General features: G+C 33.8%; 1 protein-coding gene across 5 annotated transcripts; it reads left to right on the top strand.

The window, feature by feature from the left end:
• The first annotated feature begins 758 nt into the window (after positions 1–758).
• Positions 759–27,204, top strand: LOC18589555 (SH3 domain-containing protein). Of its 5 annotated transcripts, none has more exons than XM_018127498.2 (27): positions 759–892; positions 970–1,245; positions 1,435–1,494; positions 1,600–1,692; positions 1,821–2,049; positions 2,352–2,458; positions 5,413–5,475; positions 6,407–6,507; positions 7,503–7,597; positions 7,994–8,014; positions 10,739–10,834; positions 10,912–11,032; positions 11,160–11,294; positions 11,465–11,661; positions 13,380–13,651; positions 16,908–17,009; positions 18,638–18,814; positions 18,887–19,075; positions 21,262–21,503; positions 21,587–21,733; positions 21,905–22,100; positions 24,222–24,350; positions 24,471–24,614; positions 25,860–25,922; positions 26,003–26,182; positions 26,477–26,536; positions 26,784–27,204. In XM_018127498.2, exons 1-27 carry the CDS (start codon positions 887–889, stop codon positions 26,856–26,858), a joined length of 3,576 nt encoding a protein of 1,191 aa, XP_017982987.2. In that variant the 5' UTR covers positions 759–886; the 3' UTR covers positions 26,859–27,204. The 5 variants fall into 5 exon arrangements, with proteins under 5 accessions (XP_017982987.2, XP_007014644.3, XP_017982986.2 ...); XM_007014582.3 differs by having other exon boundaries at positions 25,857–25,922; XM_018127497.2 differs by having other exon boundaries at positions 13,377–13,651.

Raw genomic sequence — 27,204 nt, 5'->3', positions numbered from 1 at the left:
CAATTATTAATATTTAAAAAATAAAATAAAATAAAAAATTAACCATAATAATATTTAAATTAAATTAAATATTAATATTTAAATTAAATTAAATATTAATATTTAAATTATCTATTATTAATATTTTAAATAAATAATCAATTATTAATTTTAAAAAATAAAATAATTGATCATAATAATATTTAAATTTAAATAAAATATTAATATTTTAAAATATAAATAATTAAATTATAAATAAGTATTAATATTGAAATTATCAATTATTAATATTTTAAATAAATTATCAATTATTAATATTTTAAAAATAAAATAAAATAAAAATTAATCATAATAATATTAAATTAAATAAAATATTAATATTTAAATTATTAATTATTAATATTTTAATTAAATTTTAGATTATTAATATTTACAAAATCTAATAAAAATAAAATATTATATAAATAATAATAGAAGTTTTTATCTTTTTATTTTTTTTATTTTAAAATTATTATTACCAACCAAACATTACAATAAATCATAATAATTATTTTTATTTTATATTTTTTATCATATTAAATTAAATAATAACTATTTTATTTTATTTTTATTTTATATAATAACTATTTTATTTTATTATTGTTTATTTGGTCGATCAAACCTACCGAGGGTTATTATTTGACATCCTTAATCAATGGGAGGTAAAAACGAAAGCTAATTAAAAAAATAATTAAGAAAATAGGAGAAAGTTAAAAACGAAGGGCATTGGGAAAATTGTAGGCCTCTTTCTATCTCAGACAAGGAAAAGTACTAGTGAGCTTCTCCCGTAGCGGTAGTTGTTATCTCTTCATCTGCCTCTATCGCGTTTAGGATTGTAGATCACATTTCATTTCAGTTCCATACAACCATGACGGTAAGCTCCTCTACCAAACGCTCCGAATTTTCTTCTCTAGAAGAAAATTTTATAATTTTCTTTTCTTTTTCTTTAAGGACTCTTCGGGGACGACGCTCATGGATCTGATAACGGCTGACCCTGCGCCAGTTCCTGCGGCATCATCCTCTTCCACTACATCATCGACGACGCCGACAGCGTCCTCTTCTGCTACGCAGCCGCAGCAGGTGTCGACGAAGACCACTTTGGGGGAGAAGAAGTCCAAGAGAGCGGCTCTGATTCAGATCCAAAATGATACCATCTCTGTGGCTAAGGCAGCTCTCAACCCCGTCCGTACTAACATTATTCCTCACCAGAAGCAGAAGCAGAAAAAGGTAAGGCATCCTCTTTCTTAATTAGGATTTTGAATTGATCTGTTTCTTTTTTTTTTTATATTGAATTCACAAATCATAGCCTTTGAGATGCCAATAAGTTAGTCTTAAAGCTAACTTTTTTTGTTACGTTAATTTGTTGGTGTGTAGTTGGGCTTTATTGTTAAATGCAAGTTGTGTGTGATTTTGCAGCCTGTGTCATATGCACAACTTGCGAGGAGTATACATGAACTAGCTGCTACGTCTGATCAAGTAAACATTGGCTGCATTTCTTTTCTTTGCTTTTTCTTGTCTGGGTTCATTTTGGAAATTCTCTCCGTAATATATTGGTTTTTCCCCTGATAATTTTGAGAATAGAAAAGTTCTCAGAAGCAACTGGTGCATCATGTGTTTCCAAAACTTGCCGTGTACAATTCTGTTGACCCTTCTTTGGCACCATCTCTCCTCATGGTATGTGCTTCTTTTGTCTTCCATTCTCTATTGTGTTTCCATTCCTCTTGGGCATTTTAGAACAATGTTGGAATTTGTGATAAGAGTGAAGCTGTGTTTCTTGATGTCGTGTCTTCTTCATCATACAGCTTGATCAGCAGTGCGAGGATAGGACTGTCCTGCGTTATGTCTATTATTACTTGGCCAGAATTTTAGCAGATACTGGTTCCCAGGGTCTAAATCCAGGTGGTGGGATTCCCACTCCGAACTGGGATGCTTTGGCTGACATTGATGCTGTCGGAGGGGTGACGAGGGCTGATGTTGTACCACGAATAGTTAATCAGCTTACAGCAGAGGCCGCAAATAGCGATGTTGAATGTATAGACTCTCTTTCCCAATTTGACTTATTATGTGCATCAGCTATTCTGCATGTTTTTGATCATTTAATTCCTTGATGCTCCATTTCTTGTTCATGATGAAATGCTTAATTAGTTGTTTCCCTTAAAAGTAAGTCCAAAGAATTAATGATCTTTTTCTCGTTTGCTTTGTTGTTTGTTTTGATATAAAACCTGCATTTCTACAAATTAATCTGTTGATTTCCTACTGAATTTGGTAGCATTATTTTTTTTTTTTTGAACTTTTTATCTTCCTTATGGTTGACCTTTATTGTCTATGTGAAGTTCATGCAAGAAGACTGCAAGCTCTGAAGGCCCTTACTTATGCTCCTTCAAGCAACACTGAGATATTGTCCAGATTGTATGAAATTGTGTTTGGCATTCTTGATAAGGTGTGTCCACTGGTTTCTTCATGAATAATAGATCTCCATAGTGCTGTACTATGTCTTTTTGTTGTTATACACTAGACTTGGACATATGATTTCTTAAGAAAATTGATTTGTGTTTCTGGTTAAAAGAGAAGATGGGTGAGTTGTAGGGTTGTTTGCCTGCAGTGATTTTGACCAAATAGACGCTCTAAGCAATGTGCTACATGAAAAGGGAAGCATGCTGTGCATTGGCTGGCCATATGATGTGCTTCATGAGCAGCGTTTGAGAGGGGGAGGGGGGTGTGGGAATAGCTGGTAGCTACTTTACTCTATTCTTAAAAGTGACTGTTGCTTGACTTTTGGAGACACCAAGCGGGTTTTGGTTGGATTTCAAATGCCATAATTATGAGTTCAAGAGAGCCATTCTTATCACAATTCAGTTTCTGATTTATTTTAATTTTCTTTTCAAATATATTCATAAAGTTGTTAATGCCATCTTATTTGTTTATGTCTGCCTAGTTAAGATTTTAGAAGAAAGAGATACTATTCAACTAATCAATGTAGAGATGGTCCCTGGTCCAACCCAAATTGAATAATGATGGTCACTTTATGTTTTCTCTTTTCTTACCATAAATATGTAAATAGGTTTGCAGCGAGTCATCTTAGCCCCCAAAAGGATAATCTGGGACATTTTCAACACAAACACAAATATGGCTTTACTGTTTTCTTTTGGTCCATCCTTACCCTCCACAATCCATAGGTTCTTTTTTTCTTGGCCAATCACAAACCGTATTATGTTGCTTTCAGCTAAGGTGTATATTGTTGATATAAATGCCATTACTATAAAGCGTTATGTTGTTTCTTTTTCTAAAGTTTTGAAGTTGAGCAGTTTATGCAGCTTGTTGGATGGAAAAAGTTTTTCATATGTTCATTATTTTTCAGCTTTTACTTCTCACATTTCTTGAAAACTGTTACAACCACCATATATATATATATATGTATATATAAAGAAAATACTACCTTCATTCTAATTTTCCAGAAGACATCTTCTCTTCTTAACCATCAAACACCTTTCCTCTATCATTTTTTGTTTTGTATGAAAATGAAAACTGTGTACTTTTTGTGACCAAACACATGCAAACTTACGCGTAACAAGGTAAGTGGCATAAATTGGGGATAGAATGAGGATAGGTTGACTGGATTTAGTTGACTTATGGGTACTGCAGCATGTAAGAGTAATTTGATCCATGTACAAGAAATGAAAAGTAGAATTAGACCACAGCTTACATGGTTGAAGCCATAAAAATTGATTTGGCTTCTTGTATTTTTTTAGAGGATATGCCGTTAGTGGGTGGAATGGAACCATGGGATTCATGTGCCCAACCCCAACTAGATTGGGATTATGTCTTAGTTGAGTAGGAAAACAATTTTATGACATCAAGAAGCTAAGAATCTATTAGTGTGATGGATAAGCGATATATGAACAATAAAACTATGGCAGCATAAATGAGTATGTTCAAGAAACTTGAGTATACTTAATTTCTTATAAACTCTATGAGCATTACTTCCTATGGCTTCTCCATGTTCATAATGTTTCTCGTAAGGATTTAAAAATGACATTAAAATGTAGAAAGGCTAGAAAAGTCCTAAAAGATGCTTAAGGATTTCTGCTTGTAGTCAATAGCATAGATGCACTCAATTTGCTAGAGACTGTGAATTGCTTCAGGCACAAGATGCACTTGCCTGATTGAAACAAGATGCTAATTTCCAATGAAAAAATGATAAGTGTACACATACATATGAAAAAGAGAATATGCTTATACGAAAATTAGGTGCACTTTCATTAACTTTTCTTTGCACAATTGGGATTTAACACTTAGAGTTAGTTGGGCATTTTTCAATTTTAAATCTGGTAGTTTTAATGATAAAGCACAACACATTAATAGTGCTTGGTAGGATTTGCGGCTAAGCTTGGTGGTGGTATTTTTTTTATAGTTATGTCTGTAATATGTTATTAAATTTAATTAGTTTTAAGTACGTTTTAGTTAGTTTTATTAAGATTATAGTGTAGATGTTTTAGTTTCTTGTATAAGATGTTAGTGGCATAACTCTAATGCGACCACTTGTATTAATAATTGGACTTAGTTAACCCAAAACTGAAGTTGTTAGGTTTAATTGAATCCAATAAGACAATAGGGATTTAATTGCATGATTATTAAAGTTCAATGATTTGTTTGTACCTTTTTAAGTGATATGGTAGCTTTATCTCACTGAAAGGGTTTACATGGATAATGCTACTCTATTCTGGTAGAAAAGACATGTTACACATGCATTCCCTTTTCTTGTTAGATGTGGTTTACGTGCCAGAGGTAAGAACCTCATTGAGGCACCTCTCCTAGAGGTGGTGGTGAGGTGCTTTTACTAATTTTTGTCAGGCTATGAAGCCTAGGCACACCTAGGTGCATGGACATTTAACAAAACTTGAAACATAACAAACTAGATGTTTTGTGTGAACTTGAATCATGATCTTGTCATTGATATGTAATTGTTGGGAATATAACTTTGTTGGGAGGTATAGTATGGGTTATAATAAAATATCTAGTTGTTTTTATAATTCTAATGAGATATTGTGGCGATTAAATGTTAATGCCGAATATTAGGTGCAATTATTTTGAAGAAAAGTCCATGATATATGTTTTCCTTTGAGTGCAATCTCTGTCATGTTTGTTGTTATAATATCATACATATTGGGGAATTAGATGTAAATAATTGCTTATTTTTATGGTTTGCATTATTTAAGGTTTTTGAATAAGCTTGCATTACATGTGTGGAGTTGACAGCTGTTTTTCTTGTTTAATAGAAGATGCCATTTGTTCTTGCCTTTTGGCATGTGAAAATTTTTAGTTTTGCATATTTGCTTTGTAGGATTATTTAGTTTCTTTTTGAATGATTCTACAAACTCTGTATGTTCCTTTCAGGTTGCCGATGTTCCACACAAACGTAAGAAAGGAATTTTTGGTGCTAAAGGTGGTGATAAAGAGGTAAGAATATCGTTGTGGTTTTGACTAGCAAAATTTCTCAATGGTTGATGTTAATGATAAGCGTTGCTACATTCTGTACCAAGTGATGCATGCCTAGTTTGCCTTTGTCCATATCCTTTATTGATATATTTCTTGGTTTCTTGCATGATGGTGACATTCACTTTTAGATCCATGAGCCTTTGTCTTACTATATGCATTTTTTTACCCTTGGATGGATAGAGGGGAAGGATGCAAAATTAAGGGAAGGAATGGGGAATTGTACTCTGTTTTCTACCTTGTTTCTAAAACAAATTAATGAAATTGGAGGGAATTTGAAATGTTGAGCTACCCTTCAACAAAGCCCTCCAATTTGGGAAGATTTGAAGGGTGATAATTCTATGTTACAATTTGTTGTACAGACAATTGCCTGAAAGACTTGTAAAAGAATAGATAAGTCATCATTTCCTTCTTGTTTCACTCCTTATAAAAATAAGGTTGGTAGCATTTTAGAGTAATATGTTATCAATTTAATTGAGTTTTGGTGTCTAGGAGTATTTTAGCACTTTCTTGTTTGGTTAGAAAGGGCCTTAGTCATTGTCTATTGTGTCTTATTTTGGATTTAGTTTAGGTATTGGAGTTTTGCACTATTCTTTGGTTTATAATAGTTTAGCCCTTGTACTAATTCTAATGGTTTTGGAATTCCTAGTCCAAGGAGGGTAAGTGACTATTTACCTTTTTATGTATCCTTATATTGGTAGACTTGGTAGAGTTGATTTTTAATAAAGCATTGAATTTTTGAGAATTCTTGAGAGTTTGTGATTGAGTGACTTGAGCCACAACTGTAATAAAGCATTGTAACTTGTCTATTAGATTGAGCCACAACTGTGCTTACTTAATAAGATTTGTCATGGACAGTTTTTATTTATTTATTTATTTTTTCTGGACTGTTCAGTCTATCATCCGAAGCAATCTACAATATGCTGCTCTAAGTGCTTTGAGAAGACTTCCTTTGGATCCAGGAAATCCAGCATTTTTGCATCGTGCTGTGCAGGGGTGATTTTCTGTACATTTTGATCTTCAGTTTTCGTTAAAATCTGTAAATTGCATTAGTGTGTTTGCTATTAGTTCCATTATCCTGCTATATGTAGCATATGAGTACTCAAATATTGGAAATCTGGTTTCATTGATGAAATGAAGGATTTGTCTTTGTTTTTTTTTTTTTTTGGTGAAAATGACATTAGTTGGTTGCAATTTTGTCTAATTGGGGTGGTTTTATTAGCTGCTGACATGAGAATTTAGTTTATATTATTTTCCTTTTAGCTTCAGAAACGTAGATGTTTTTCTTTCTGTACACATACCTTTGTTCTTTTTGGAATCGGGGTAATACTGATACGTTATACATCATTGACATCTTCTATTTCTTGTTTCCTTGGTTATTTATCCAATTATTCAGCTTAGCCTTCTTTTCCTTTTTAAGCTAGCATATTGGTTAAGGTACAATAGTTGTTTAAATTCATTCTGTCGATGATTGATTACTGATTTCTTGTTTTTTGTTGATAAAAACTTTCAGTCCCCTTGCATGAACTTTTTTTAGTAGAGTTATCAGTTTGGTTTTTCTCAAAACCCTTTGAAAGTTATTTTGCTTGTGTTATAAAGTGTCGATCTTAATTGTGCGAGACTTGAGCTTGCAAAATTTTGCATGAGATGCCTGTTACATTTGGTACATTACCTTTTCCATTTTACAGAGTACATTGGCTCTGGTTTGCTATGCTTGCAATTATTCTTAAATTTTCTCTGCTGCAAAATCATTTAAATGCCTTGCAAGATTTTGTGTCATAAATTTGCTACTACATGATTTTGTAAAATATTTTATTGGAGAAGATCAAATTTAGCTGCATTTATGGCCTTTTAATTGAAATCTCTTTGTTAATATCTGATCTTCCCCTTTTCTCAGTTCTCTTCAAGTTATGGAATACGATATATAGTTTAGATTTATGTTGTAGTTCCAGTATCATTAGATTTTGGAATTTCTTAATTGTTCACTGCAGGATTTCATTTGCTGATCCTGTTGCTGTGAGGCACTCTTTGGAAATCATCTCTGATTTGGCTATAAGAGACCCTTATGCAGTTGCAATGGCTTTAGGTGATCTCTTCAAATTCTTCAACTTTTCTTTTGCAGTTTCTATTATAGCAATGATTGGTGCGAAAAGAAACTGATTGAAGAATCGTAAATTATTTAGTATTGTTATTTTATTACTCTATTAAGTTTTATGTGCATTATTGTGATTTCTAGTATTTAGGGTACTATAGGGTTATATTTTGTATTTGTATTAGTGTTTAAGGTTTAGCTTCTAAGCACCAATATAATTTCAGTTTCAAGTAGTGTTTTGATGATTAAGATATTGAGTTTTGTGTTCTTATTTCTTAATTGTTTACTTTGAGATTATTGGTGCTACCTCATCAAAATGTTGGTTTTCATGTTCTGGTATGAAGTTTATTGTGTGTATGAGTGTGTAACACCTTTTTCATATTTATGCAGGAAAGCTTGTTGCTCCAGGAGGTACTCATTCCAATCGTTGTTCTCCATATGTCATTTTCTTCTTCTTTCCTTGCTATGCTGAGAGTGTTTTGTGTTATATTACTTTTAAAATCTTGATGTATATGGATTTTGAGTCTTTTCAAGGGAGATTGAAAGGACAATATCCAACTGGTAACTAGTAGGCCTGAAATCATTGGAAAAACTTTAGTACCTGACAATATAAGAAATAGTAATAGATAATAGCTTAAAGTGAAAACTGAAAGTTATGGATTGAGGTATCTCATGTCATGTAAAGTTTACAGTGGTCTATTTATTTCAATAAGTTACGGTGTTTAAATTAATTGGTATTTTGGCTGTACCTTGTGGCAAAATTTCCACCATTAGAATGTATCTTTGTAAATAAAGGCACTGTATCAGTTTTTTTTTTTTTTTTCGTATTTTCTTCATCTATGGGATGCAGGTCTATCATCTTTCAGGTTTTGATTTTCATTTAAGTTTTATGTGGTAATCTTTAGTTGGGGCTTCATGAATTTTACCCAGAGTATTCAAAGTTGTCTCTTGAAATGACCTTTGTTAACTGGTATTCATTAGGTGGATGATTGAAGAAAAGATAGGTGCCACTTTTACATGGTTTGCTCGCCCAAGCTAGTTGACTATTTTCTGAAGAATAATTCCTAGGTTTATTAATGTGATGACTTCGTTTAAACTCTTTGTTATTGAAATTTATGGGATGTTTGGTAGTTTGACCATTGCAAGTTGACTCAAGTTGTATTTGGTTGAGTAATTTTCAATTTCCATAGAATATCGAAATGCATCATTAAAATTTTGAAATTTCTAGAATTTGTTGTTTGTATTATTGCTCCTAAGAACAGAATTCTGCTTAGTTGTTTCAGTTTTTTTGTTTTAATTCTCTTCCATGGAAGCTCCATTTTTACTGTTGCTACTAGTGATCACCATCATCTTTGACTTAAATTCACAATGTTATGAGCAGTCCTGGCTGTGTTGTGGGGGTGGTATAAAACTGAGGGTGGTGGAGGGATGAGTGCTATGGTGTGGAAGGAGTCTGGTGGTTGGCAAGTTGTGGTGTTATTGATAGTGGGATGCAACACATACCTTTGGAAGGGATTCTGGAGGTTATACCTATTTAGGTGGAATATATATAGTCTACCAATGTGGTAGACTACTATGTATTTGATACTAACAGTAGGAAAAGAAAGATTGATGTACACTTTCCTTAAATCCTTTACTCTGACCATCAAACTGGAGCATATATAATATGGTATATATGCCCAGCTTGCCACAAATATATCTCAGTATAGACATAGGTAAAGGTTTGTTAACAAATTTGATGACTACCATTTGCTTGCTTTATTTCTGCATTTTTTGAATATCAACAAAAATGGTCGAAGACTATTTAACTCATTAGAAATGTACTTCAACTCAGCACAATATTCAGTAATAGATCTATCACTTTTTCAGCTCTAGAAATTTAAATCAGACATAAAGCAGCTTAAGATACTCCTGTACCTACTTACATGCATCAAGGTGTGTACACATGTTTGCTACTCTTGGTTATATAGAATTACACAAGTAATAATGAATTTGAACATTTGCTTGTGAGCATTATTCTGACTTCTCATCAGAACCTTGATAGGAGCTTCAGCAAGGTACTGATACTTTCCTAGGTCTGTCAAATACACTTTAATTGCCTTTGACTCTGTTAATATTAGTTCCATTCAATTTTTAGGTGTATATTTGAATGGTTACCATAGAAAATTGAGCCACTAACACAACTGCTATAGATATACAACTTGGCATAGGTCAAACATAATAGAAGCAAAAAATAGCATGCACAACAGGGAGGGATTTGATGCTCATCAAAGAACAAAATCAGCATGTTGTTAAGAGAAGATACGGCTAGGAAAGTACTAACTAGAGAAATTGAGCAGTAATAGGGATTCAATTGATCAAGGAAAGGGCTGGGCATGCTTTCCTGGTTTGATTACAAACATCTAGTTAACCGGATCAGCTGAATAAGTTTAAAAATGCTGAAATCGCTCAAAAATTAGATCAGGTCTGTTTTGACCCTCTAACTACTGACTTTTATTTCAACAAATTGACCTCAAGCACCCACATTTTCTAAAATTAATTGAATGATTTTATCAACAAGGCGAGGCATTCTTACTGGTGATGTCATTGGACCTTACCAGAAAGTTGATGTCATGATGATGCTAGCATTTTCTTTTTGAAGAGGAAAGGAGGTTAGATTATGGAGAGTACGGTTAAGGCAGTAGTAAGGGTGGTTGCTCTCATACCATGTTAATATAGAGAATAGAGTGATTTAGAAGTAGAGTCTGCCAAAGTGGTGTGTTTTATATTAAAATAATAGAAAACAGAGAGGGTGAACTACTCTTTACTTTCAGTTCTTTGCAAAAGTTATTTGGATTCGCAAATCCCTGCTAAGTTCTTAAACTGCCAACCAGAAAATATTGGTTTTTGGAATTTAAAATCCGTCCTTTTAATGAAATCCTTTTTAGAAATAGCTCATCCAAACACACTTTTGTCAGCTGTGATACACTTCAAAAATCTTTAATTATTGAGTCTTGTCTTAGTTTGTCCAGTGAGAAAAAGTTGCTCATGGCACTTCAAGGTTTTATTTAATCCTTTTTATCTGGTTTATGATCACTGCTTTATGACATTTTCTAGGTGTTGCTTGTTAAGATTTTTTGGTGTTACATGAATCAGGGGCGTTGCAAGATGTTCTCCATTTGCATGATGTGCTTGCTAGAGTTTCACTCGCCAGGTTGTGCCATACGATATCCAGAGCTCGATCATTAGATGGTAAGTTTATTTGACAAAGCCTGCTTGCATTTATTGAATTTATTAGATGACTGGTTTCACAACTGTGTTTTGGGTAGAGAGGCCTGACATTAAGTCTCAGTTCAACACTGTGCTTTATCAACTCCTGCTGGATCCCAGTGAAAGAGTCTGTTTTGAGGCGATTTTATGTATATTGGGCAAACATGATAACACTGAAAAGTATGCTCTTTATCCTATTTTTCTGCTTGACCTATTGTTGTTCCACTTTTATCATTCTTTTAGAAGGCTGTAGTTGCTTCAATGTGTTATTGTCACAACTTCCCAGTTTTTGATTTATATTCTACAGGACAGAAGAGCGGGCTGCAGGGTGGTATCGTTTAACTAGGGAGATTCTAAAGTTGCCAGAAGCACCATCTAATTTCAAAGATAAAACTCAAAAGACGAGGCGCCCACAACCCCTTATTAAACTTGTGATGAGAAGGTCTATAAAGTTCTTTCCTCTTTTCCCCTATTTCTGTGGTGTGGAACTTAATATCTTCATATGGTTTGATTGTTTTGAAAGATTTTGCTATTTGAAGAATGGCTTATAGTCAGTTAGTGCCCCCAACTTTTATCTACCTTTAATTGCATTTACATTCCATCTTTAACCAGGTTGGAGAGTTCTTTTCGTAGTTTCTCTAGACCAGTACTCCATGCTGCTGCTAGAGTGGTTCAGGAGATGGGAAAAAGCAGAGCTGCAGCAGTTGCTGTAGGCATACAAGATCTTGATGAAGGAGCTTATGTGAATTCATTCGTTGAGACTGCAGAATCACTTGATTCAGATATGAATGACAACCCACATCCCGAAGGTAATGTTATTTATTCATTAAATATTTATTTCTGTTGTACTTTATATTGGTTCATATCTATCATGGGGTCTTTAATGTAATATTTAGAGGTACCTTAGTGATTGATTTTGACGTTCTTGTATGTTTGTATTAGTGAATCAATTTTTTTTTTAGATTACTGAACAGAAAGATTTTTGTTTTCTTGAGGTTCCATATTTAGCTGCTTTCAATTCTGACTTGCACTTATACTTTTTTAGGTTTGTTTGCGCAAATCACTTATGGTCTGTTTGGGACCCTGAAATTGGGTTGGGGTGAATTTGAATTTGGGTCTCCAACCTCAAATCTATAACGGATTATAAAATAGGGCATTGTTTTGAATTTGGGTTAAATCTGCAAAGAATTTGAGGAGCTCACATCCATGTATTTTATATACCCACTGAACATATGTAATTACATGCATTGTCGGTCCTCAATGACTTGTTCATTGCTCTTTTCCTCTCCTGCTCGGTTCCTACTCTTTCTCATACATACGCCTAGCTTTGATGAGGATGCATTAAAAACTCCAGTATCACCATATTTTGAGACATTTTTCCTACATTAATCCCTAACCATGAAGAGCCATAGTTGTTTCTTTGATTGCTTTCTCTCTTAAATTTTGCCTCTTTCTTTAGAGTAAGATTTTCTACTGTTTCCCTGGAAAATCTAGTGCCATGAGGAAAAAGGGAGAAAATGGTTGGCAGATATTGGCATTTTTTATTTGGTAAAGAAAAAGGGAAAAAAAGGGAAAAATTTTGGTCAAATCCATGGTATTTCCAAATGCTGCAATTTAAAAACATATTTTAGCCACTGATATGCGGTTCACAAGGGTTTCTACATCATGGTGCCCACAAATTTTTGTCATGTTTCATTGATTAAGTAATTAAAAATTGGTGTGGTGAAAGCTATAATTTGGAGTTGATCAGTAATGTTTTTTGAAATTTGGAGTTGATCAGTAATTAGGTAATGCTTTAGTTTTAAACGTTTACTAGTGTGTCCTTAGAAAACAACTAATAATCCCCTTTATTTGTCCTCACATCTTAAATTCGTTTGTTTCATTCTTTTAAATTTGTTTATGAGTGTTGATCAAAATTGAAGTAATTTGATATCAACATATAGAAATGCACTATCGTTTTCCAAATTTTAAAATTTCAACCACGAAAATTCAGATTCACATCCTTAACCCTTATATTTTATCCAATCAATGAATTTTTGAATATATATTTTAGATACATGTATTTGGAATGCATATCCCATATTCAAATTTCTGTTCCCAAATGCTACCTATATATTTTATACTTCCGGGTGATTTAGTTTAGTTCAACCTTTTCCTTTGTATATTATAAAATCATTTGGGACACTTTTCTTATATTGTGGAATTCAGGTAACATGTAAATTAGATTACTTTTCTGGAATTACTCAGCTTAGTTCTCCTAGTGCTTGCAGGTATTATTGATCGTGGCACCTTCAGTATCTCATTTGTTGTATCTGTCTTATACTTTTTCTAGTTACATTGGTACTCTTCTTTCATGGTTTTATGCATGTGGATGGAAGACGATGTGTCATAGTGGCCTCCAAACTTGTGTGTTTATTGTAGCTGGTTAAAATTTTGTGGGTTAATGAAGTTTTAATGGTTTAAATATTTTCAGGTGTGAATGTTTTAAAGCCAGACAATTCTTACAAGCTTTGTTCTTTTACAGTAGGTATCCGAAGAACCACCTCTGTATCTAATGCTGGTGGTGGTAAGGATACAATTGCAGGTATGCTAGCTTCACTGATGGAAGTAGTGAGAACAACTGTGGCATGTGAGTGTGTTTATGTTCGGGCAATGGTAATCAAGGCATTGATTTGGATGCAAAGTCCACATGAATCATTTGATGAACTAAAATCCATTATTGCATCGGAGCTCTCTGACCCAGCTTGGCCAGCAACACTATTGAACGATGTTTTGTTGACTTTGCATGCTCGTTTTAAGGTACAAAATGGACGTCAAAACTTATAATCTGCTTTGGCTGCATGAAAATTATTTTGAAGACTTGTTTTTAACGGATTATCTTCTTTTAATGGTGTCTGTCTTCTCTAATTTATTACTTGTTTGCAAATTATGTGTGGCTTTAATAATTAGTGGCCCTTGGGTGTTGAACCTGTGAGGGAATTCTTAATCTTCTTTCTATGAAGTCTATCTTCCTGTTCCTTGGCTGTATATTATGCTTAATAATAAATGGCCCTTTCCAATGAACTTGTGAAAAAACTCATTATTAATATGTAAATTAAATAACAAATTCCTGATATTAATAACCTATGGAAACCTTATAAATACATATCCTGAAGTTCTGAAATCTGAATAATGAAGAAATTCTGCATTGATCAAAACGTTATCACTCTTTTGGCTGCTATCAGTTAGTATATGAAATTAAGTGGTCTTCGAGGGTGGAAATGGTATTAAAATAAAACAAGAATATGTAACTTCTATCATTATTTTGTAGTAATCATAATGATCTTATTATTACTATTAGAGTAATTTAGACAACTATGTGTAAATATAATCATAATTGATTTAAACTGCATGACATATGAGGCCGTTGAAATTGTCTGCACCCCCTACCAGCAAGCCGTCAAATAACTTGGTATAAAGGATTTAAGATAAAACATTATAAAGAAGTAGAACTTGGAAGTATAATATAGGCATGGGTGAATGCAAATGTTGTAACCATTAGGCTCTGATTTTGATAATTGTTGTCTTCTGATTTACTAGAAAGCAGCTTTCCTTATTCAAACTGTTTGTGATTATTATCAACATGAACTTTATCTCTGAACCAAAATTTCGGCATTTCTTGTTTTGTTGGTGGTATTAATGGTCATGTTTGATCAATGTGATGGGGTCTAAGGGAAAACAGTTTTGTGGGTTACTTTAATTTCATTATCAGTGTACTGACAAGGCAGGAATGGCCAATGGATAAATTATAGGAAGAAACTGTTATATCTGATGTCACCTTGTAGTGTTCTTGGATTTATATTTGAAAGATTCTTCAGGTTTTTGGTTGTTACCTTTGTTAGTCACTTTTCTGTTTGTGGAAGCAAAAAGTAAAAATTAGGCTTAGATACAAAAGCAACAAAACTTTTAAAAATTTAAAAATAAATATATAATTTTTGTGGATAAAAAAGTACATGTTTGTACTGTTACGTGGAATAATTATGCTTCAAATGATATTACAGTGTAACTTCTTGCTCGGTTTTTGATAAACTATTTTTTTCCTTTTACCCTTTGCTTTTGTTCTATGGCAGCTTTCAAGGAAGCAAAAAGTGAATAGCAAAAGACAAATAGTAAAAAAAAGAACCAAATATGTAGCCTTAATCATGTACTGTAAATAAAAGTTAATAGAAGGAAGCTAAAGGGTCATTGATCCTAATGTGTTGAAATTATTAACACAAGATGGATGTGTGGTGCTCAAGCCTTCGGAGAAAATTGGAGAGAAACAATTTCTAGGTTTTGGAGCTGTAAAGAACCAAATGCAATCTAAGGTATATACAATAAATAAAAGTCCATTTAAAAGAAGCCAAAAGGTTATGGGACAAGGTATATACAATAAATCAGACAGGAGATGCATGTGGTAGTCTAGCTTTTGGAAAAAAAACGGAGAAAAAAGGGTTTTGGAGGTGTAAAAGAAATGGTTTACAATTGCGAATTTGAATGGGTTTGTTAATAGGATTGACAGCAAAAAGTTGGAAGTTGTAATATAGAGCACATTGCTGCAATCAATTTCAGTGGAGAAAAGGTGTTTCAGGTTAATTTCTGGAGAGGTCTTTGTCTGGAAAGAGAATAGAAAATACATGAAGTTCTTAGTGTTAAAATTCCAGGGCAAAGTTGCTTGATTTTGTTTAAATGAGGCTGGTAGGGATCTATGGTGTGAGGCTGTTCCAGTATACTGAAGAGCATTTTCTGACTGGTTTAAAAAGATGGGGATTATGACTTTAGAGACAGTGTGTTGAAATATGATATGATGTAGAAGATGGTAGTTGATTGTTTCAAAATGCTAGTTTCAAAACCCGCATCAGTTGAAAGGCTACAGGTAGTTTAGTTAAAGGAACTTGGAAGCAGATGAGTGATCTTTGGAGATGGAATGGGGATGGAAAATGGAAAGATTTTCTAAAACTAAATAGGCTCCAAATATGTCAAATGATAACCCCTGAGATATCTCTTCTTCAAATATTATGGTAGGGTGAATAAAATTAATTAAAAAGAAAAAAAAAAACATGCGAGATGACTAGCCTGGTGAACATTTCTTCGCCATTGGTCTCACATAAGCCAAAGGTTTAAAAGGGTTAATTATTGATTTGGTGCCCGTACTTATCAAATTGTAGATTTTGGTCCCTCTTCTTCGATTTTAACAAAGTAACTCTGTATTTTTATTAAATGTTGGTTTAGTCCCTTTATCAGTAAGCACCTTTAAATTGATGATGTGAACCATTGAATTGATGACATGGACTATAAAATTGGTGACATGGACTATAAAATTGGTGACATGGCTACTTTATTCTAACGTGACAAGTTATATGATAGTTTTTTTACCAATTGGAATATGACACATAATTCCAACTGTCAACTTGACAAATTCATTTGTAGTGTTTTTTATTGAAAAAATTCTTTTTAGTTGATATTTAATGTTTTTACTTGTCCAAAAAATGCCATGTAACTTGTAACATCATTAATTTGATGGTTCTCTGCAGTTTAACTGTTCCATCATCAATTTAATGGTGCTTATTTATAGAGAGACCAAAATTGACACTTAACAGAAATACATGGACTTAATTTATTGAAATATAAGACGAGGGACCCAAATAATTTCATGAAGTACGGGGATCACATCTGTTCTTTAATCACTTAAAAAGGTATAACTTTAAATCTCTAAATACCATTGGGGAATCTTGTTGGATGTTATGGACTAACATGGGACTTTAGAGGATGATGTTTCTAGGTGTTACCTCCATTAAAAGAGTTTTAGGTCCTAGATTTGAGTCTAGGCTTTGGGTTGAAGTGGATGTGGCCTGAAGAGTGTTACCACCTGTTCTGTAATCAACAATTGATTTTATTAGTGCATACGTACATGGTGCTGTGTCCCTAAAACTTTGAGCTCATTTAGGTTTGGTACGAATGCAGAAACATGATATGATGATGCTAGATATGGCTCTGCCCCTAAAACATTTATTGATTTATTTCACTTCTTTATCAGGCAACCCCAGATATGGCTGTCACTCTTTTAGAACTTGCAAGGATCTTTGCCACTAAAGTTCCAGGGAAGATCGATGCCGATGTTTTACAACTTCTCTGGAAAGTAAGTTTCCTTTCAATGCTCTCCTATAATAAAGTTTTAACCTGTTGCTTTATCTGCCTTTACTTTTTGTAGAGTAAATTGCTCCTGTTGTCCCAAAAGCTCAACCCAAATATCATATTCATTCTAATAGTTTATAATAGCACTTTTTCTTCTCAAACTTGTGATTCTTATCGAAAACATCTTCTGTTGAGTAAACCATAAGCTCACCAATTGGTCGACACGTGTTGCTTAGATGTAACTTCTGGCTGGCAGGAAGGAGTTAGCGGTTAGATAGATGGAAGGAGTTTTTTTATACAAATTAGAAGTTTGAGGACGTAAATGTGACATTCAAAATTGTTGGGACCAAAAGAATAATTGAGGCAAACTTTAGAAACAATGCATGCAATTTACTCTTTTTTGTAGGTTAATCATGTACTTTGCACATATTATTCAGCTACCTGCTTCTAGCTGTCTGTCCTTTTTACATTTGAGCTTATTATCTTCTATGTACTAGAGGGGTGCCCCACAATTTTTTATTAAAAATAATTTTAAATTACATAATATTATAAATAAAAATAATAATAATTAAAGAGAAATAATTTTAAATTTAAAAACATTATAAATAATAGTAATAATGATAAATTAAAGATAATTATTTTAAAAATCATTATTTTTAAAATATTTTCTCATGTCTTACTAAGCAAAATTTTTTATTTAAATAATTTTTTTTGAGAACATTTGATTTTTTTTATCTTAATACATGCTAATGTTGATATAATCATATTTTGTTAATTACATTATTCTAATAGCAAAATCAAATTCATATTGAGAAAATATAATATTTTAAAAGTAATTATTGATAAGCTACATAATTGATACAATAGAATTATTAAAATAAAATGAATATTTTTTGAAAGTCAAAATGAAATGAATATTAATTACACTTATTAAAATTTTTTTAGTTTTATTGATGAAATTTTCTAAATAATCTTCAATTTTAATTAATACTTTTTTATCTTATGCCTTTATAATTATTTAGAATTAATCCACCTTGTGATCCCTATCATGTTTCATTAAAAATTAAAAATTTGTTTCACTTCAAACTTGGATGAAATTCGCAAACATCCATCCAAATATTTTTTTTTTGTATTTTTATTTTATAAGAAATATATATATATATTCCCTAAAGGGGACAATAATGCACACAGTAAATTTGTGTGTGAGTATTAAGAGGAGATCAACCCTCACTTTTTTATGCAGCAAAAGACAGCCAATCACTGACCAGAGTTTTAAAAAAGGAAAACAAACAGACAAAAAGCTCACATCATGTTCCAGAGAAGTGAACAACACTCTCCAATCACAACCCAACACTCTGGATGCTGACACGTGGCCAACACTCTGGATGCTGACACGTGGCCAACACTCTGGATGCTGACACGTGGCAAAATAAGGAAGCCCCTTTGGGGCTTCCTTTTAAGTACGTAATAGATTTGTTTCTGTGCTTGTAGGTAATTTTATGTTAAGTAGAAGTTACAAGTATATGCATTGATTTAGTGTTCATCCACTTTACATATTTATAGTTAAAATATTATATAATTGGGGACAATGAAACATAGTATTGATTGATTGAATTATTGCTATATTATTAGACATGTCTTGTTGGAGCTGGTCCTGATGGGAAACATACAGCGTTGGAAGCAGTCACTATTGTTCTTGACCTTCCACCACCACAGCCTGGATCAATGTCAGGATTTACATCAGTAGACAGGGTATCTGCCTCTGATCCAAAGTCAGCTCTGGCATTACAGAGATTAGTCCAAGCAGCTGTAAGGATCTTTATTCAATAGAATTATGCTTGCATTTTTAGTCACTGCTATGCTAAAGTGAGAAGCTGTCAGGTGTGGTTCCTTGGGGAAAATGCTAATTATGCTGCTTCAGAATATGCTTGGGAATCTGCAACACCTCCTGGTACTGCATTAATGATGTTAGATGCGGATAAAATGGTTGCTGCTGCCAGCTCCCGCAATCCCACTCTAGTCGGTGCATTGACTAGACTCCAAAGGTGTGCTTTCAGCGGAAGCTGGGAGGTATGAGTTTCAACTGAGGTGTTTATTCTGTGGTTAAATCTTTATTTCCTGTATTGCTAGGGGAGTGAGATGAACATAGTATGATCTGTGCTTAGCCAGAAGCAACATTAACTAAGAACTATAATTGGCTTTAGATGGTTTCTAAGCATATGCTTGTATTACCTAATACGTGCTAGTTTGTAATATAATTATATTTTTCTGTCATGTAGTTGACACTGGATCTATGCTTTTATGGGAATTCTCTATATTTTCCTTTTGGTAGTATGCATTATTTCCACGTTTCCCTTTAGTTTCTCTCCATTCACTATCCTCTATTTTCATTTTCATAGGTTTTGCTTGGTAAGAAAGAAAAGTGAAAAGATAGAAAGTAAAACGAAAGGAATCTTTTATTTTGTAGGAATGATTTTTTTTTCCTCTCACTGTTGTTTCCTACAAAGCATGGGTAAAACTCATCTCTCCTCTTTTTCGCACTGCTTTCCGTTCGGTACCAATTTTAGCGTTAGCTTATGGTGGTAACTAAGAGAAGAAGGGAATCAATGGAATTGGAAGGACGAGAAAAGAGTGCAAAGGTAAGATAAGTTTCCTCTTGCTTGGGTTACTGAAAAAGGAGGAAATGGGAAGGGATGGTTATCTTACTAGCCTTTCTGGATTAAAGAGTTTTAAGGGAAAGAAATGATAGCTTATTGTGTCCCTTTAACAATTATATGCTTTATATGCTAAAAGAAATAGTAAAATAAGGGAAATATTGTTTTATATATATTGATTTCTTTTTAATAAGTTGAGGTTTAAAAATAAAAAAGAAATTGGGAGGATTTTGGAGGGGTATATGTATTCTTAACTCCCTCTATTAAAAGTTTTCTAAGGAAACAGTACCATTTTCCCTCCATTCCCTTCCATTTCCCTCTTCAATCCAAACAAAGCTTTGGGTTTTCTACATTGTTGCACATCACAATCCAGTTCCTAGCATAATGGTATAATACACGCTTGTGGTTTTCTTAGCATCCCTAATCCTAAAAGAAATAACTCCTATTCACATTAGCAGTTCATTAAATATTTGTGTCTGAAAATAGAAAACTAACATACTTAACTCTTAGCAAAACCTAATGGGATAAGGAAAACCCAAACGAAGATACTAAAACCTAATGCAAATGTAAAATACTAAATATAAACCTAAACCTATAAAAAATTACAATTAAACCAGTAAAATACAGCATAATAACAAACGAAAATTTTAAGTAAGTTAATACCTCAATTAGCTTATTTGTATCATGCATCAAAGACAGTAGCTTGTGTGGTGTCAACCTGACCGCACGTCTTGGTTTTGTTAGAATATTAAGGATGGCAATGGAGCAGGGCAGCGGCAGGGGTTGCCTCACCCATCCCACCCCACCTAGACAACCAAGCCAGCCTGCTCATATTAACTTTTTTTAATGAAAATTGTTTTAGATGAAGTGTTAACACAAAACATTTATCTAACTTTTACCTTCATATCGATAGCTACAAAATTTTGAAAAAAAAAATACATTTCAATTTATACATTAACTTAACTACCATAATCTTAAAATGCAAATGGAAAGTCGTGAGCAACTCATCTTACGTTCATGAAACCCCTGATGTAGCTTTCTTTGAGTATTTAAACTTTTTTGGCTATAATGTTTGTTCTAGTGTGTTGTTTATGTTTTTGCTGTTTGCCCTAAGCTTAGTCAGGTAATAAGCTGTTTGGAGAAGGCCTGTGAAGAATTTGTTGTCCTGATTATGTTTTCTCCAGCTTGCTTTATGTAGACTATTGAATTGGTTACAGTTGTTCCCATTTTTTCTAGAAATGATATATCTTTAACTTTTTTGATGTTTAGAGTTGAGTCACTGTAGAGCCTAGGAGACAAATTTATGTCATTTTCATTTTGTTGCTGGAGAGGCTGCCTTATAAAATGAAAGTTGTATGACATGTGACAGTAAAACTATTCATTGTAAATAATTACTTTTAGAATCTTGTAACTTTAGTTTTTGTTGATTGACGTGAGCATTAAATTTTTTGATGTGATCCTTGGTAATCTTTTGCTTTGGCTATGATGGCAATGGCTTCTGTCCTTATCATCAAAATTTATTTCATCATGTAACGTACTACATGTGATGCTGCTCTAATTTCCAAGTTTCTGTCTTCTGTTTGATTCATATGGACATCTTAGGTTCGCATTGTTGCTGCTCAAGCTCTTACAACCGTGGCAATCCGGTCTGGTGAGCCCTTTAGGCTACAGATCTATGAATTTTTGCATGCCTTAGCACAGGGTGGTGTGCAGTCTCAGTTATCAGAAATGCATCTTAGTAATGGAGAAGATCAAGGAGCCAGTGGTACAGGGCTTGGAGTTCTAATAACTCCGATGATCAAAGTTCTTGATGAAATGTATAGAGCACAAGATGACTTGATCAAGTATGAGTGTAAAACTTTCCTGCTTAATTGCAATTTTCCTTTCCTTTCATAAAGATGAATGAGTTCCTGTTGTCCATAATCAGGGAAATACGCAACCATGATAATGCAAATAAGGAATGGAAAGATGAAGAGCTTAAGAAACTATATGAAACCCATGAGAGGCTGCTGGATCTTGTTTCACTGTTTTGTTATGTTCCTCGAGCGAAGTATCTCCCTTTGGGGCCAATAAGGTAAAACCTATTACATTTATTTGTAGTGGTAAAGGAAAAACAAGAGTGTATCTTGTTTGAACAACATGAAATTCATCATGTGCTTCTGTTTTCATGTTTATGGTATTTCATTTTATTTTGAAAGTCACAAGTTTTTCTGACGGTCCTTTTTTCCCCTCAAATCTTGTGAAGTGCGAAACTTATTGACATATATCGTACACGGCATAATATTAGTGCATCAACTGGTTTGAGTGATCCAGCTGTTGCCACTGGAATTTCTGATCTTGTTTATGAATCTAAACCGGCGGCTACTGAATCTGATACACTCGATGATGATCTAGTAAATGCTTGGGCAGTCAACCTTGGTGATGTTCCGGCATTAAACAGGGTAAGAAACTACACTTTATTTGATTTTGATTCTAGCATGCTTCTGTTTGAGAATTATTATTCTGAATTGAAACACCTAGTTGGGGGGCTTTGGGGATGGGAGGAAGGGAGGGTGGAATGTACAACTGTATGTGAGGCAGATTCACAAGACTAAATATTAAAAGGATCAGTAATTTATGTTGGAGTAGAAGTGTTTCACAGATCAATTGGAAGGCTTTCTGAGGATTGAAATTATTAATAATGTTTAAAATGATTGTGCTTCATTGTACAAAATGATGACTACCATCTAGAAGAATCCACTATGCAGTAACCGAACACCAAAATACTGCTTAAGCATAACGAGCATGACTGTTTCAAGTTCCAACTTATCAGGAATTGAGTGCTGATTTTTACTGGGGAGGGACTTCTTTGAAGGCACTTGATGTAGTAGGGAAGCAGAAAGGTATTAAAATAGAAATGTGGCTGAAATTGATATAGAATTGAAGTTCAAGGAGGAATATTAGTGTTGTAGAACCACTCATTGGTACAAACAAAATAATGTAGCTACTGAAATTGAGCCTAAATGGCTGTATATGCTAGGGCTACAGCAGCTTTTTAGTTTTAGCCTTTGATTACAAATAATCCCCATCTGACCTTACTAGTCCAAACTCGCTAAAAGGTTACACATGAGGCACCCAACCATTTAATTTAAAGGGTAAACTACACTTACACTGCTTCTGGTTTAAAGTTTTCCCACTTGACACCTTGTGATATTTTTCACCACATTTGGCACCTTAGGATTCAGTTCTGTTCCCAAAGGTGATTATGCCATTAATTTCACCTAAAAAGTTGTAAGAATGCCCTTAAGGGTGAACCAGAACAATACTTTTTGAATGTGATGTCATGGTTCTAGAGGATAGCCATGAATACCAGATCGAGAAAGATGTCATGGTTCTAGAGGGGAGTCATGAATCCCGCAATAGCTGTGTTCTAGAGTGAGACTGGATTTAAGTGTTCTCACTATCTTTAACTTGTTAGGTGCCTTTTGTGGGACAAAATCGTGAGGCCTAATGGACCAAAGCAGACAATACTTTGCAGGTTGGTGTGGACTATGACAGTTGGTATTGGATTCGGTTGTGGGGTACTAGCAATGTGCCATTGAGGATGACGGTGGGCCCTTGTTGGAATGGGGGAGGAGGTCACGGTTTCAGAGGGGAGCCATGAATCCCACATCGGGGAAGATGGCATGGTCCTAGAGGAGAGCGATGAACCCCACATCAATTGTGTACTAGAGTAAGATTGGGTATTTAAAGTGTTCACACCATCTTCAACTTATGAGGCGCCTTTCGTGAGACAACATTGGGCCAAAGCGGACAATACTTTGCAAGTTGGTGTGGACCATGACATGACGTATTTTTGTACTTTTATTGGATAAAATTAACAACATAACCGCCTAGGATGCTAAAGGAAAAAAAAAAGATTTTATGTGGAAAAACTTGAAATAGTGTATTTAATTTACCCTAATTAAAGTTTAAAACATAATTATTTACTATAGGTTGTAACATACCAAAGATAAGTCTTTGATACTTCACTACTATTTTAGTTCATCGTTTGGCAGAGAGCATTCTTGGTGTTATCATAAACTGCTTTTATGCTTGTAAGCTTTGACAATTTGGAAGGGACATTGACTAATGGTCATAGAAATGCCTTTAATATCTATGGGGATGCATTACCTCCCAAACATGATAGGAGGCTATTAGGTTTTATGGACTACCACTCTTGCATTTAAATGGTCAAGCTTGTTTTTTGGATGGTTTTGACCCTACCATTAAAGCTTGCGCCGTTCTGTTTTATATCTAATTTTTCCAATAAAAGGTGTGATATCTTTAGCCTATATTATGTTTAATTGTGAACTGCAGAGAACACACTCTAAACGGTCTCACGTAGGTCTGAGGATGACCTACAAAAGTTTTTCCTTGTGTAATAATGTTTGTGTCGAGAGAGAAGTTCTAAAGTTACTTTTCAGGAGCAAATGAGGCTTAATTCTATTGTTGCAAAGAGAAGTTCCAATGCAACTCTTATCTTTTTAGTCGTGACTACTAATGTTCCAAGTGAGATTCACGTCATCTCTACTATGTGCTAGGTCAATGAATTTCTGGCAGGTGCTGGAACTGACGCTCCAGATGTTGATGAGGAGAACATTATCTCCAGACCTTCTGTTAGTTACGACGATATGTGGGCCAAGACACTTTTGGAGAGTACAGAAATGGAGGTATGAACTCTGCTAAATCCCTCTCAAGTTGGTTGGTATTGATTGAGTTGGAGTTTTGAACTATGTACACTTCCTAGCTATTTGAGATATTTGACTCTTTCAGTGGTTATTTGAATGCAGGAAGACGATGTCAGATCATCAGGATCATCTTCTCCAGAGTCAACAGGATCAGTTGAAACTTCCATATCATCCCACTTTGGTGGAATGAGCTATCCTTCATTGTTCAGTTCACGGCCAACTACTTATGGGGCTTCACAACCTGCGGTATATATAATGCAGTCAATATTCTATTTCAATAATATATGGCTATTGAATTTAGGTGCATAATTTTTTCTGTAAGTGTAAGCTGGACCAGTGTTTAGATATGCCTATTTAGATATGCAGTCAATATCCTTCCATAATTTTTTTTATTTATTCATGGGTTGATTAGGAAATACTGCCGATGAGTATGCCTATTTCATTGTACTATCCTTTGATTTTATAAAGTGATGCTTCCGTCTACTATAGATATGCCCTTAGTTTGCTGTTAAGATAATTGTTTTGTTTGAAAGAAAAGCTAATGTCCAATTTAATATAAATGGCCCAAAGTAAACGATTAATTATGTATGATTATTATGTATTGATTTTTCAGTGAAACCTTTCTTCTTTTCTAACTATATAATCGTTTTAAGACTAAGTTTCAAAGAGTGATTTCCAATGTCTTAATATAAAAGCAATGTGTTACATAATCAAATTATGAGGTGGTAATTTAAATAACACCAAGTTACAAAGAGTGATTTCCAATGTCTTAATATAAAAGCAATGTGTTACATAATCAAATTATGAGGTGGTAATTTAAATAACATGGAAGGTTAATGCATACTTCTGTTGTTAGTTATTCATTAGTTATTCACTAAGAAGGTTAATTCTGTTGTTAGCACAGCTGGTAGCATTGTGCCCACTTGAAATTTCTAGGTTCCTGCTGTAACTGTTAAGGGCTCTCTTTCCTGTGTAAGATCCTGTACTCATGGTAGTAATTCAAGTAAATGTAAGGGCAACACATCCTTTACAAAAGGTGGGGGTAAGCCCGACAATGCTACAATTGACCACCCTTCTTAGTGTCATAATTTTTAACCATATAGAGCTTAGCTCAAATGGGAATGGGACTGTTTGCGCTAACAAATACTCTTACAAGCATATTATACATATATAAATATATATATATATATATATATATATATATACATATATAAATATATATATATATATATATATATATATATATATATATATATATGTTGAAGACTATCAATGTATTTACAGCGCAATTGCTGCTTGACATAAGGTGCACTCTTAACAAGTACAAAATTGTTTATTGGTGCATGTGCATGTTCATGGAACAGGGTGCATTGTTCTGGTAGCAAGAACTCTGCTTGTTAATTGTTAACAAAGTGAAACGAAATGTTGCTGTTGTCATTGTGGTTGTTCTTATAATTTTTCCATTTTGACATGGTTCAATTTCTCTAGCAGGAGAGATCAGGGGGAAGCAGATTTAACAATCCTTCATCTATGTATGAGGGTCTTGGTTCTCCTGTAAGTGTTCCTTGCCCTAAGCAATCTATTATTGTATCTGCAGATTTATGGTTTAGTTCTAATTCATCAGACACTCTCAGATTAGAGAAGAGCCTCCACTGTACACATCACCTGGCCGGGAACAGTACGAGTCATTGGAGAATCCCTTAGCTGGGCGTGGGTCCCAGGGTTTTGAATCCCAGGATGATGATTGCTTGTCTTCTGGAAATCCACAATTTGGGACAGCATTGTATGATTTCAGTGCAGGTGGAGATGATGAGGTAAGTTGACTTTTTGCTACCTGGGATTTGTCTTCAAAATTAAACTTATATTTCATTGTTCTCAACAGTTGTGCTTGTGTGTGTTTCAGCATGAAGCCTGCTTTTAGTTCTTTCAATTTCAGTGGGAAGTTGTTTATTAAGATTTTTGTTTTATAGCTGTGTAGACGTTTGAATTAAATAGGTTTTTGCCATGTGATTTATCTGATTATTAAGCCTGCTGCTATAAGTCAATCATCTCTATTTGATTTGGATGCCTATGTGCAGATAATTAATTCATGGTTTCCTTGATTGCAGTTGAGTTTAACAACTGGAGAAGAGGTTGAGATTGAGTATGAAATTGATGGATGGTTTTATGTAAGTGCTCAAAGAGAAGCTTTCAATTATGGCCATGGTTAGATATTAGATGTCTAATATCTTTTAATGGTTCCGTTATGGAGTACATGCTGCTAAATCATTTGACTTTTTTTTTTCCTTTTCCTTTCGTACCATTCCAAATGTTGTCTTATCTTTTTGCTATAACTAGCTCAAATATGAAGTAGACTATTATGCTTTAGAAGTTTGAGGTATGGCTTAAGGTCCTGACATCCCATACTTGCTGCAGGTGAAGAAGAAAAGGCCCGGACGGGATGGTAAAATGGCTGGGTTGGTTCCCGTTCTTTATGTCAGTCAAACTTAAGTTGTCCATGTCATAATGGAATTTTATTCTTTTCTGCTCAGATAACTTTATTTGAAAATTTATGATTATAAAATTTTTCTTGGCATATGATTGTCAATCTACTAGTATTTCTCGAGCATGAAACTTGACAGAAAAATTGGCAGTGTGCTGACTTTTGTTGTTTATACGTTGTCGTATGATGCATCATTCAATAGGTTATTTCCTATGTTTGGTTTCATAAACTATGGAAGAATTTAGTTAGCTTTTCTTTTTCTTGTTTATGTACTCCTTTTGATGGAGAGAGACTTGTATCGGTTGTGCATGTAAAGTTTCAAGTCAATTTCATATGCATCAAATCGATTCAAAA

The sequence above is a fragment of the Theobroma cacao genome, chromosome 9 (genome assembly GCF_053813885.1).
Source record: "Theobroma cacao isolate CCN51 chromosome 9, ASM5381388v1, whole genome shotgun sequence".
Lineage (NCBI taxonomy): Eukaryota > Viridiplantae > Streptophyta > Magnoliopsida > Malvales > Malvaceae > Theobroma > Theobroma cacao.
The sequence above is the reverse complement of the archived record's forward strand: the minus strand, read 5'-3'. Positions and strand labels throughout refer to the sequence as shown.

Coding starts and splice junctions, on each gene's coding strand:
- LOC18589555 (XM_018127496.2), top strand. Junction 21,504..21,586: donor GCACAAGATGACTTGATCAA/GTATGAGTGTAA, acceptor GTCCATAATCAG/GGAAATACGCAACCATGATA. Junction 22,101..24,221: donor ATGTTCCGGCATTAAACAGG/GTAAGAAACTAC, acceptor ACTATGTGCTAG/GTCAATGAATTTCTGGCAGG.